Source organism: Mus caroli, unplaced genomic scaffold, assembly GCF_978045245.1.
Source record: "Mus caroli unplaced genomic scaffold, Mus_caroli_1 scaffold_8, whole genome shotgun sequence".
Classification (NCBI taxonomy): Eukaryota; Metazoa; Chordata; class Mammalia; order Rodentia; family Muridae; genus Mus; species Mus caroli.
In genome coordinates this window covers 48,841,966-48,853,999 of record NW_028227263.1, presented here as the reverse complement: position 1 = coordinate 48,853,999, position 12,034 = coordinate 48,841,966, and the positions used below count along the sequence as shown (strand labels likewise).

Below are 12,034 nucleotides of genomic sequence, written 5' to 3'. Positions count from 1 at the left end.
CTGAAGACAGCTACAGTGTATTTACATATAATAAATAAAAAAATCTAAAAAAAAAATGAGTTTCTTTGCTAATGAAAATGATATAGACAATTATGGTTTTCCCTCTTTTTACCTGGAAACACATAACATACTTTAATGTTTATCTGGGAAGCCAATGTCCATGTTCCTGGCATAATTATTTGCCTATTAAAAAAATCTTTCTTTAGTCACACATTTTCCTATTTAATCTGATTTATAATATGTGTTGCTTTAGTTTTAGGAAGTAGGTATTATGTAAGTTTTAAATACATTCTTAAATTTTGGCATAATGTAATAAACTGTAGGCTAAATATAGCTGGATTCAATCTAAATTATAATTTTTTATAAGAAAGATTTGATTCTTTGAAACAGTCTTACTCTATAGCCTGAACTCAGAGTTCTTCCTGACTCTGCCACCTGCCAGGACAAGAAGGACTATTTCAAAGTACATACAATGTGACAGAAAATTATACAAACCACTTTACTGTGAACATCCATGCTGTAGATATTATTATCTCACTTTACTAAAGTTCAAAGTAACAAAGAAACTTCGGAAGGTTATAAAGTAATTAGGGATAGGACTCAAGTCTGGTTCAATTCAAACTTCCTTCCTGCTCCCAGGCATACAGTATACTGCTTCCTAAGCGGCAGGTTCTATTTCACATTGTTGATGATTTTCCCCACTCTGGGATTCTTTCTGAGAGAATGCTACATCCAACTCTTGAATGGAGTAGAACTCGGCTTCCTAACAAGCTTACTGCTGTGCAGCGAACTAGAATCAGTTCTCGCTAACAGTAGAATCCTAGCTCACCCTCTAGACCTTGGCCAACTTAGAGCCTGAGCTGAGCCCAGAGTCCTCTTAGCATCTTAGTTCCCGAGTAGAGAGTGGTTCCTCAGATTTGGTCACCCAGCAGAGGCAATTCCTCATTAGTGATTCACAGAGTACCTTAGGCCCTGGTCCACCGGCAGAGCTCTGGGACTCTGAAATTCTTCAGTGTTGTGAAACAGTTTCCATCTGGCAAGGAAGCTCTTTAAACAGGACAGTAAAACAACTCAAAACAGCTTCAGGAAGTCCCTGAAACTAACCAGATTCATTTGGTCTCTCTCTGTCAGAGCAAACAATAAAAGGTGATCCGCTCTCTCAAACTAAAGGAAGTTGAGCTGCAAAAAAAAAAAAAAAAAAAAAAAAAAAAAAAAAAAAAAAGCCTCTCAGACAAGCTGCACTGCAAAGACGACTCTAAGATGGGACCAGCTGCCTGGGAGGAGCAGAAGCCAGCTGAGCTGCCTGGAAGAGGTTCAGACCAGAGTCACTTGGAAAGGACATGCCAACGCAGTGACCTGCCTGCAGGCTGTGCAGTGTGCTCGAGGCTCCGTTTTTATAATTTGTCACCCATGCTGGGGTGGGTCCTGGGGTCGCAGCTGTCTCTGAGTCATTCCTGCTCCTATAAGTAACCCCTTATCCATACGCCTGTAAAAATAAAACGCATTGGTTCGCCAAGTTGGACTTTGGTGTTATCTGTACTTTGGTCTGTCGGTGGGAGCTCTGTCTGGGGTGAGATGTGTTTACCGTCCCCCCAGGAAAAGTTTGGTCACACAACACTCAGTAGAGGGCAACACCCCTCAGCAAACTTTCTGAGACTTCTCTTCAGGGTCCCGCGCCAAGCCACAACCGCACCTCCTTCTCCTAACCTCTCTCCTCCCTGCCATTCTCTTTTGCTGCATCTTGGTGTCTCTCTTCAACTCCCTCTCTGTCTCTCTCTTGGTCGTCTCCGTTCCCAGATCCCGCAGAAAACTCACGCAGCGCTTCTGTTCGCGGCTGATCCTCCAGTCGGATCCGTGCTTCACCTCTCCCTGCAGCTAGCCGAGGGACTCTGAGCCACGGCGGTTCAGCCACCAGGCCTGGAATTCGCCTTCAGCCAGCCCACACCCGAAGCCCCGCCCCCTTTCCCCATTGGCTATCGTTCTTAGAAGGTCCCGCCCCCAGCCTCTCCGCCCCCCTCTCCGCCCCGCTTCCCTTGTTTTCATTCCCCCTGTCACACGAGGCAGTAGCGATCCCGAAGTGGGAGGGGAGAAGTCGGAGCCGAGAAGTCGTAGAGGGAAGGGGACGGGAAGAGGGTGGAAAGTGAAGGGCCCGGAGTGCCTCTCTGTCCCCGATCTAACTCAGTTCTCGACTGCTCCGGGCCGGCGTGGTATTGTGGGATCGCGGCGCCTGGCGCGAGACGCTCGCCGCCGCAGGGGCGTCCACTCGAGAGCGCCTCCTGTCGTCCGTAAGGCTACCCTGCCATCCCTCGGTCCCCCCAACTCCTCCCGCCCCCCCATCCCCTCCTCCTCCATCCTCCAGTTCAAAATGGCGACGGCGGCGGCGGCGGCGGCGGCAGCGGCAGCAGCAGCGGCGATGGCTCCTCCGGGCTGCCCGGGTTCGTGCCCCAACTTCGCCGTAGTCTGCTCCTTCTTGGAACGCTACGGGCCGCTGCTGGACCTGCCGGAGTTGCCGTTCCCAGAGCTGGAGCGGGTGCTGCAGGCGCCGCCGCCAGACATCGGCAACGGAGAAGGTAAGCGATCGGCCCGAACGCCCGGCGGGAAGCGGCCCTGGCGCGCTTTAGCTCTCCATAGATACCCTGGGGCTCTGCGGCCGTCCCTCGCCAGGGATTGGGCTCCGCGGAGTCCCTACTCCTCGTAGCCCGGGGGTTCCTGGCTGCTGGGGAGGCGGGGCGGAGGCCCCCTAGGGCCACCGTGCCCCGCGGGGACGGAGGTGGGGGGCGTCGCGGGCCGGGTGTGGGCTAGGGCCCTGGAGGGGGTATTGTGCCGGCCTGACGCTCTGGGGCCGGGTCCCCCGCGCCGGCGTTGCCTCCAGTTCTTATCCCTTTAGGTGGCGGGGGAAGGGGAGCGAGCGCAGGTTCCGGCCAGCTTTGCGCTTTTCTCTTCCCCTCCTCCCACCAATCCGCCCCACCGTCTCCCGGGAGGCTGGGCCCATCTTCCCCCCAGCGCCCCCTCTGCTCACTCCACCTGAGTGGGCGGGGGCCCGCGGACACTCCGCTCTCCCGGTGGTGGGAACTCCCCCGAGAGAGTCGGCTCTTGCCTTTTCCCGTCCCCTGGAGGGCTGGTCTAGCCCCCCAAACTCCTTCCTCCTTGGGAGATCTGAGTCTATGACCAGGGAGGGGGCTTCCCCCCTGTTCTCGCGTAGGAAGGGGAAATGAACTCGGCCCAGCTTCTCCGCTCTGGGTAGGAGAGGGTTAATATCTCCTCCTCCATAGTTTTTCTCCTCACCACCTCCCCCAAAATAATAGAAAAGCATCTCTCCACTTTTCTCTATCCCTTCCCCCTATCTCGGCTACAGGGCTTAAGGGAAGAAGAAGTCACTCTTCCATTTGCTGGCTGGGGTGGGGTGGTTAGTCTGTAGGCTGGAGGAGGGGCTCGGATGGCTGGGGAAACAGTTGAAGAAGGTGCTTGTTGCTCATGTTTCTCTCTGGTGCCGCTGGTCTATTATTGGTGTTCGCAAGTGGTGCTCCTTCCACATAAGGCCACCGCGCGGGTGCAGGGCGCATGCTCTGCCCGGCCCCATTGAAACTTCCTGCTGCTGCTACTGCTGCTGGTCGTGGTTCTTTTGCCGGAGCATCTCAGCGCTGTGTTTGCTGCTTGCAGTCTTTACACGCTGAGCGTTAACCCTCTCCCCTATTAGTTCCGATCCATTCCACTCCTTTTCTGGTACTTTATTTCCCTACGAGAAGCCTAATTTGTGTACTCTGAACATTGCCTTTGTTTAGCGACAGCCCTTGGCAAAAGAAGAAACGTTTCCCAATAGGTCTTCTTTTCATCATTTTCTTGTGATCTGTGCGTAGATGACCAGGGTGGACTTGGTATTGTACAAGGCATGATAGCTGTGACCTTTCTAAGAAAGCGGAGTTGATTTTTTGTTCTCTATAGAAATTACGTTTCCCATATGATGTATTTACATAGCTAAGGAAAGACCCAACTGTGAACTTATTCAAAGTATTACCTGTAGAGAAAATGTGTGATATACAGTGTTATTAAGTATTAATCCTACAGCAGTTATTGGCACAGTGGTCGTATACTGTCTTTCCCCTTTCACTTTTGAGACTGGCCTGGAATTCTGTATACCATGCTGGCTTGGAACTCTTAGGAATCCTCCTGCCTCCGCCTGCCTCGTGCTAGGATTAAAGGCATTTGTCACCACACCAAGCTCTGCATCTCTTTACTGGTTCACAGTTCTTAGACTGTATCTGGCTATAAAAGTCTAGTTTTTTTAAACTATGAAATCAGTTAAATTACTTTAGGTTAAGATTTTTTGCAGACTTTCTTTAAACATTAAGCTTCTAGTGTATTAATTTCATTATCAAAATATATTCACATTCTTTTTGAAGAAAGTAGTCACTGTGAAGTGTAGTAGTACCCTCACTTAATTTTAGGATACTTTAAAAATAATAGTAATTTATTCGTCAGAAAATGTGAGAACTTGAGGGGAAATGTTTTTAGAATTTGGACCAAGATAAGAGGCAGACATAGATTTTTTTTGGTGTGCCATTTCATTTTGAATATTGGATAAGCTTTCATTCCCTTAATTTTTAATCATTGTGTTTACTTGGCATTAGTATTGAAAGAGAAAAGTTATTAGGATAGGTTTGATATTTCTAGCATTGAACTTTGGGCCATTAGCTAAGGAAAAAATGGGAAAGAAGTTGGGCTGAGAGAGACCATTTACCTCAGGCACAGTATTACCATCGATATGGTTGCTAAGAGGACTGATAATAATAGATTCTGTCGTGCGGAATCTAAGAATAATTGTTAATTAATGTCACACAGTTCAAGACACGTGGCAAATGAAAAGTCTCTCTGAAGGTGAAAGTTTTACTGTGAAGGAAAAAGATGTTCAGGCCTTGGATTATGGCATATCTTACAGTAGTTCAGCTAAGATTGACTCAACCTTTTGGAGAAAGAAAGCTAGAAAGAGTTGAAAGACCAGGGTTTGTGTTGAACAGTGTAATATGTGGGTTATAGAACAATGTGTTTCAGGGCTTGTGTTGAGCAATGTAATATGTGGGTTATAGAACAGTGTGTCTCATTTATATGTCTCTCATTTTCTTCAGCAGACAAAGATAGTAGCTAAGAGCCAAGTGAAATGTTACAATTTTTTTTTTTTTTATAAACAAGGTACTTACAGATATTCTGGTACTACAAATTAAAGCCTTTTTTTTGGTTAAAAATGCATAGTATCTTTTACATGTATTAATTGTAACTAGGTTTAAAGTTTTGTTAGGTTGGGAAGGCATGGGGATGTCAATCATAATCAGTGAGTTCTACTTTGTATAAGTTTTATTAAGAAACAGCTCTGTGCCATTTAAAAAGTTTTAATTAATCTGAGCATAGTGGCACTTGCCTTTAATTTTAGCAGATCTCTGAGACCCAGGCAAGCCTGGGCTACAGAGTGAGTTCCAGGACAGCTAGAACTATACAGAGAAACCCCATCTCAAAAAAACCAACAAGCAAAAACCAAAACAAAACAAAAAAGAAAGTTTTAATTTTGCTGGCAGGATAGCTTAGTGGGTTAAGGTACTTGTTGCCAGGCCTAAGGATCTGAGTTTGACTCTCTGAACCTACATAGGTGGAAAGAAAGAACCACTTGCAAGCTGTCCTCTAACCTCTCCTAGAGCTTTTTGGCATGTGTGTAGAAAGAGTGTGCACGTGTGCACACATGCTAAATTAAAAAAACAAAACAAAACTGCTGGGTAGTGGTGGTGCACACTTTTGATCCCAGCACTTGGGAGGCAGAGGCAGGAGGATTTCTGAGTTCAAGGCCAGCCAGGACTACACAGAGAAACCCTATCTTGAAAAGCAAACAAGTAAACAAAAACAAAAAAATTACTTCATGCAAGTTTTGTTTTTTCCTAATGTGAGCGGCCCTTAGAATACACTTTTGTCTTTTTCAGCCCTCTGCTGTGCCAACTGGGGGAATGGAAAGGGGCTAAGTACGTGAATACAGTATTTATTGAGGTAGATTTAGCAATACCATAGCCTTCTTAGGTAGAAACTAGTTTACTGATTTGTCCTTGTTTAAATACTTTATGATCTTTTTCCAAAAAAGTTGCTTGCAAGCTTTAATTTGCTATTGTAGCTTCAGTTTTGAGTGCCTTGTTCCTTAGTCAAGAAAGGCCTCGTGGAACAGAAAATAGAACCAGTGTCCATTCTAATTCCAAAACTTGATAAGTTGTTGTGTGCCTCATAGTAATACTCAGGAGGTACTTCTGGTTGTTTAAATATAAAATAAAGCCATTAAAAATTCCATTTAGTTTAAAAAAATGATTAATTGTATGTGTCTGAGTGTTTGGCCTGCTTGTTTTCACTTGTATTCATGTGTGTGTGTGTGTGTGTGTGGGGGGGGGCCTTGGAGTCAGGAGAAGGCATCAAATTTCCTGGAACTAGAGTTACAGATGGGAGCCACCATGTGGATGCTGGGAATCAATCCTAGATCCTCTGCAAGAGCAAGGATCTGAACCACTGAGCCATTTCTCCAGCCTCTAGATTTACTTTTCAAATGGTTTCCAAGTACCTAATAAGTGGAACTGATGTTATTTTTTTGGTTTAGGGATGCCCTAAGAAAATTACAGAGACACTGTGGGTATCAGGAATCTAAAATGCTTGGGAATTGCTGCTTTAGAGACTATTAAGTTTTGGGACAAGGAAGAATGAACAACTGCATTGTTCATATTACAAGGAAAAGAAATTAAGACAAAGGCATAATACACCTGACCATTGGTGTTATTCAGAGTGTAGTTTGAAAAGTCTTCCTAAATTATCACCCATGGATGGATTCATAGTTGATGCTAGAATAAGAAACGGGCATTCTAGATGAAGGCATTGCACGCTCTGCTCTCCACTACCCAGGTCTATATTTACTATGGAACCGACATACTTCTTCCTAACAGGAAGTAGGTGACTGTGGGATATAGATAAAAATAAGGGTGGACATTGATTTTTGTCAGATTGCTAAGTGTCACATCTTTTTCTGTGTGTGTGTGTGTGTGTGTGTGTGTGAACATGCATATCATGATATGCACATGCATATCATGGTTTGGAAGTCTAAGAATAACTTTTAAGAGCTAATTCTGGCCTTTTGAATTCTACTTTGTTGAAGCAGGGTCTGTGGTGTTTATGACACTGTGTAGCCTACTAGAGCTTTGGGCCAATTCTGCTCTCCCCACCTCCTATATTGTTTTGTTTTTGAGACAAGGCCTTACTGTGTAGCCCTGGTTGGCTTGGAACTCACATAAACATAGATCAAGCTGGTTTCCAACTCAGAGATCATTGCCTTTTGAGTGCTGGGATTAAAGGGTTGTGCCACCACCATCCCCAAAGAGAAATACTTTTAGTGATCAACTTAGTTCAGGTGTGGTTTGAGAAGTGACATACTTAATAATGATACTGAAATGTATGTAAGTACTGTTACAGTGTAGCAAGGTGTTTTTGCATAGTATTAAATAATTTGATTTTTTTTTTTTTTTTGAGATGGACTTACTGTGTAGCTCAGATTAGCCTCAGGCTTTCTGTGTATCTCAGACTAGTTTGGAACTCTATAGCCTAGGGCAGTGTTGAACTTGTGATTCTCCTGTCTTAGTTCTGGTAATGTATGCATGTTTTTTGTTTGTTTGTTTGTTTTTGTTTATTTATTTTTAAAAATTTGTTGTATTCTTTTTTTTTTTTTTTTTTGGTTTTTCAAGACAGGGTTTCTCTGTATAGCCCTGGCTGACCTGGAACTCACTTTGTAGACCAGGCTGGCTTCGAACTCAGAAATCCATCTGCCTCTGCCTCCCGAGTGCAATTTGTTGTATTCTTTTAGTCCTGGGGCTCTAAGAAGCCAGAGCGAGTAGGCTGTCTGTGTCGTAGTTTAGTGCTCTGCCACTGAACCACCTCCCCAGGATACCTGAAGCTCCGTACATAGCCCGATCCCATGTTCTGAACTTGGGATCCTCCTGTTGAAAAGTCCAGAGTCCTAGGAATGCCGTCGTACTCGTCAGTTGTTGTACTTAGTAACTCTCTCCAGTCAGGATGTCAGGTATAAAAGGGTGCATATGGCTTTTATATTTAGGCGGAGCCACGGTTCTGACTTTATGTCCTCTCTTCCTCGTGCTTAGGTAAATGATAGTACCTTTTCCCATGAACTTGATGAAGTAAAAAGATGGCCATTGAAACAAGTAATACAATCTCTTAATTTAAGCTGATCTTAAAGTGACACATGGGTTAATAATGGCCGGTTATTGGTCAGGGTCCTTTCTGAAGCTAGAGCCTAGCTTGGTTAAAAACTTCCGGTTTTGGCACTTCTGATTTTGAAGAAATAAGATTCTTTATTTCTCTTTGAGTTCTACAGGGTCTCTCTTGTTTCTGACACTATGCAGTATATTTCTGGTATATCACAGAATTGAGGAGAAGCCAACAGTTATAAAGGTAGAAAGGAGAACTATTAGCATTGTCTAGGGCAGGAGTTAGTTGGAACAGAAAAAGGTTTGGTTAATGTGAGACTCTTAATGCAAAATGGCCTGCTTTTTTAGTCTTCTAGACTTTAGTCTCTTTTAATCTTCTTATTTAGAGATTTACTGTGGAATTTGCTGTTAAACATCTTTAGGGACTGGCCAGGTGAGTCAGCAATTAAGGGCACTTGCTGCTCTTCCAGAGGACCCAGGCTCAGTCCTGGCACCCACATCATCTGTAACTACAGTTCCAGGGGATCTGATACCTCCTGGTCTTTGCAGGCACCAGGCATATATGTAGGCAAAAAACTCATACACATTAACAAAATAAGATTTAAAAAAAGGTCCTTAGGGGTTGGCTCACTGTATGAGAACCTTAGTGTATATCCTGAGTACCCACATAAAAGCCAGGAATGGTGGTGTGTACCTACCTATAGCTCTTATGCTGTTAGGGAGGTAAAGGGGTGAAGAATGAAGTTAGGTGTGCCCCTGGGATGTGTTGGACAGCCAGCCCAGTGAGGTCCTGGTTCAGTGAGAGACCTTGTCAACAAATCTAGTGGAGGGCTGTAGAGGAGGATACCTGAAGTTGATCTCTGGCTAACACATTTAGGTCTGCATGTGAGCACACACTCCAGGAAGAAAAGCCACACTGCTTACTCACTTCATTAATTTCACATGTATACTGGCCATCTGCTGCATGGTCAGTCTAGCAATTATTGTAAGGGTTTAAAAGAAAACAAAAATGTTAGAAATGGGTCTATTTTTAAAGATTTTCTAGTTTAGTAAGAAACTGAAGTGAGCTTGTATGTTACCCTTCAAGGACATTTTTCCCCCTGGGATTTTATTAAATGGAGTAATAGTATATGCATTCTAGACTACAGGTTATAAGCTAAAATGGTCTCTCACAGGCTTTTGGTGAGGTAGATGACCACATGGGTTGTGGAAGAATAGTAGTAATTAAGCTTAACCCGAGCTGTGTCTTAAAGAAGGGAACTTCATATGTGTTGCTAGATTTAAAAGTAGACTTTTACTCTCTGCTTGATGAATATGGTCTCAATATGTTATTTTTCATCTCTGATTTTACTATAATATAGATGCCATAGCAGAGTTCACCAGGATGCTATTTTCCATTCATGTTAGAACTTGTATAATATCAAATACTGCTTGAGAAAATAACTTCATTTAAGAAGTTATTTCTTGGGGCTGGTGAGATGGCTCAGCGGGTGAGAGAACTGACTGCTCTTCTGAAGGTCCTGAGTTCAAATCCCAGCAGCCACATGGTGGCTCACAACCATCTGTGATAAGATCTGATGCCCTCTTCTGGTAGCTGTTTGAAGACAGCTACAGTGTACTTACGTATAATAATAAATCTTTGGGCTGGAGCGAGTGGGGCTGACCAGAGCGAGTGGGGTTGACTGGAGTGGTGGGGTTGACCAGAGCAAGTAGAGGTCTTAAAATTTTAATTCCCAACAACCACATGAAGACTCGTAACCATCTGTACAGCTACAGTGTACTCACATACATAAAATAAATAAATTAAATAAACAACAACAACTTGAGAGGTAGAAAGATGATGTTGGCTCATGGTTTGTAAGGTTTTGGTGGTAAGATCAGAGGACAATATGGAAGAGGTATGAAAGAGGGTGTAGTAAATAAAGCTGCACATTTCCTGGCAGCTAGAAACAAGGAAAGGGAAGGAGATGGAAAGGAAGAAAAGAGGGAGGGATCGAGATCTGTAGCACAGATCCAACAAGAAAAACTCTTCAAAGGCATACCCCAAGTGGCCTACTTTCAGCTATGCCCCAGTTCCTAATCGTCCATTCAGCTCTGAATTCATTGATGAGTTAATCCATTAGTGAAGTTAGTGATGACCCACGCATCTCTCGGTAGTATCACCAGCTGAGGAGCAACCTTTAATACATAGCTGTCTTTGAAGGTGGCACTTTATATCCAAACCATATGCCAGGCAAATTAACAAAAAGTAAAAACTGCTTAGGAATGCATTTGTCCTAAGTCGGGGGACCTTCTCTATGTAAGATCACAGAGTGTGACGGGTACCACATAGAGTCAGCACTAAACTCATGGTGAGAAAGAGAAGGATGGGGAAGCACTCGGCACATGCCTCCAGTAGAGGCAGAAGTAGTTTACTCGAATTATAAAATTCAAGTACGTGGGTCATATACTGTGTTTAAGAAAACTGTCAGAAGCCAAGGTGTGATGACACACACTGAGGAGGCAGAGGCAGAGGCAGGGGTCAGGGCCAGCCTTGGTGCGTAGCAAGTTTGAGTTCAGCCTCGGCTGAATGGGAACTTGCCTGGACCAGTTGGAAGGAGAAAGCAGGGATTCAGAGTGAGGGTTGAGTCTGCCCTCATTCTAGACCCCAGGCCTTTCCCCTGCTTTAGTTCTCACTTATTCTTTGTCATTTTCCCAAAAGTAGAATGCAATTATTCCATCTGCTATTTCTTATATTTTTTTGCAGTTTATTTATAATAATAGTATATTTCTTTGTATACTTTATGTACTATGTATACTTTGTGTACTGTAGCTTACGAACAGTAGTTTCCTGAAGAGGCATTCCAAAAGGGAACTTGAGTTGCACTTTAACTTTGTCAAAACAAGTTTCCCGTTGCAGTGCATGCTACTATCATCTATCTATTCAAGCTACCAAGATCAGAAACCAAGGACCAAACCCAGACAGTGCTGGTTGTGCTTTGTTGTTTGTTATCAGTGCTTTCGTGGCCCATTCTCCTCCTGTAAACTCCTTCGTGCTATTGGTTATCTTTGTTCCTCTTTACTCATGCTGAACTGCTTACAAGTTCCCGAAGGCAGGAGAAGTTCCTCCATGGCTTATGCTGCTTCTTCCTCCTCCTTCTATGGTGGCACATCCCTCCTCTGAAGGATGAAAACTTTTGTTTTCAGGCAGAGCTACTACACTGGCCCCCGTCCAAATCTAGACAGTCCAATGGACGGACCAGTAACAAAAATTCTGCTCCCGGCTCCCTCCCTCCCTCCGTGCTGATACAGACAGTGTCATCAGGTCCCTGTGCTTCTCTTTCCTCTCTACTTCTAGGGTGTACAAAAAACAACCTACCTCCTGCCTTCTACCAGTACCAGCCAAGGAAACACACAGCTCTGTCCTGGCAGAGCAGGCCCCTTCCCCTCCACCTAGGTGAAGAGAGCCCACCAAGCAAAGGCAGTAGATAAGATCTTGCTGCTGAGAACTGGAAAAAGTATACCTAAAACCCTTAACCCCCAAATTTTCATGCTCCTTTGTCTAAATGCTTGTTCTTTTCCCTAGCAGGAACACCTTCATGCCTTTTAACCCAACATTTTCATACTTCATTATTTAAATGTTTATTTTTATCCCTAACAGGAGCACATGAAACAATGTTCATCTAACCTAAAATTGTCCTAAAATTTCTTTTAAACTTCAAAAATCATATTTAATCTACTCAAACAGGTCAAACCAACTATATTAATAACCATTATTTAATCTTTAGTTAACAACCAGTTTCCTTTTACAGACAAGCAGTTAC

The 12,034-nt window shown here is 44.1% G+C and overlaps 2 protein-coding genes across 4 annotated transcripts in view; one reads left to right on the top strand and one right to left on the bottom strand.

The window, feature by feature from the left end:
* The window catches only part of Aamdc (adipogenesis associated Mth938 domain containing), a 29,354-nt gene extending 27,421 nt beyond the window's left edge, over window positions 1-1,933 (bottom strand). For all 3 annotated transcript variants that reach the window (XM_021167854.3, XM_029480109.2, XM_021167853.3), the window contains exon 1: window positions 1,816-1,933. The gene's annotated coding sequence lies outside the window, so the exon portion shown is untranslated. The remainder of the gene's footprint in view (window positions 1-1,815) is intronic.
* A 139-nt stretch (window positions 1,934-2,072) lies between these two features.
* Window positions 2,073-12,034, top strand: part of Rsf1 (remodeling and spacing factor 1) — a 111,290-nt gene continuing 101,328 nt past the window's right edge. Inside the window, exon 1 of the mRNA XM_021166138.3 lies at window positions 2,073-2,570. Within this exon, the coding sequence (XP_021021797.1) occupies window positions 2,366-2,570 (205 nt within the window). The 5' untranslated portion in view covers window positions 2,073-2,365. The remainder of the gene's footprint in view (window positions 2,571-12,034) is intronic.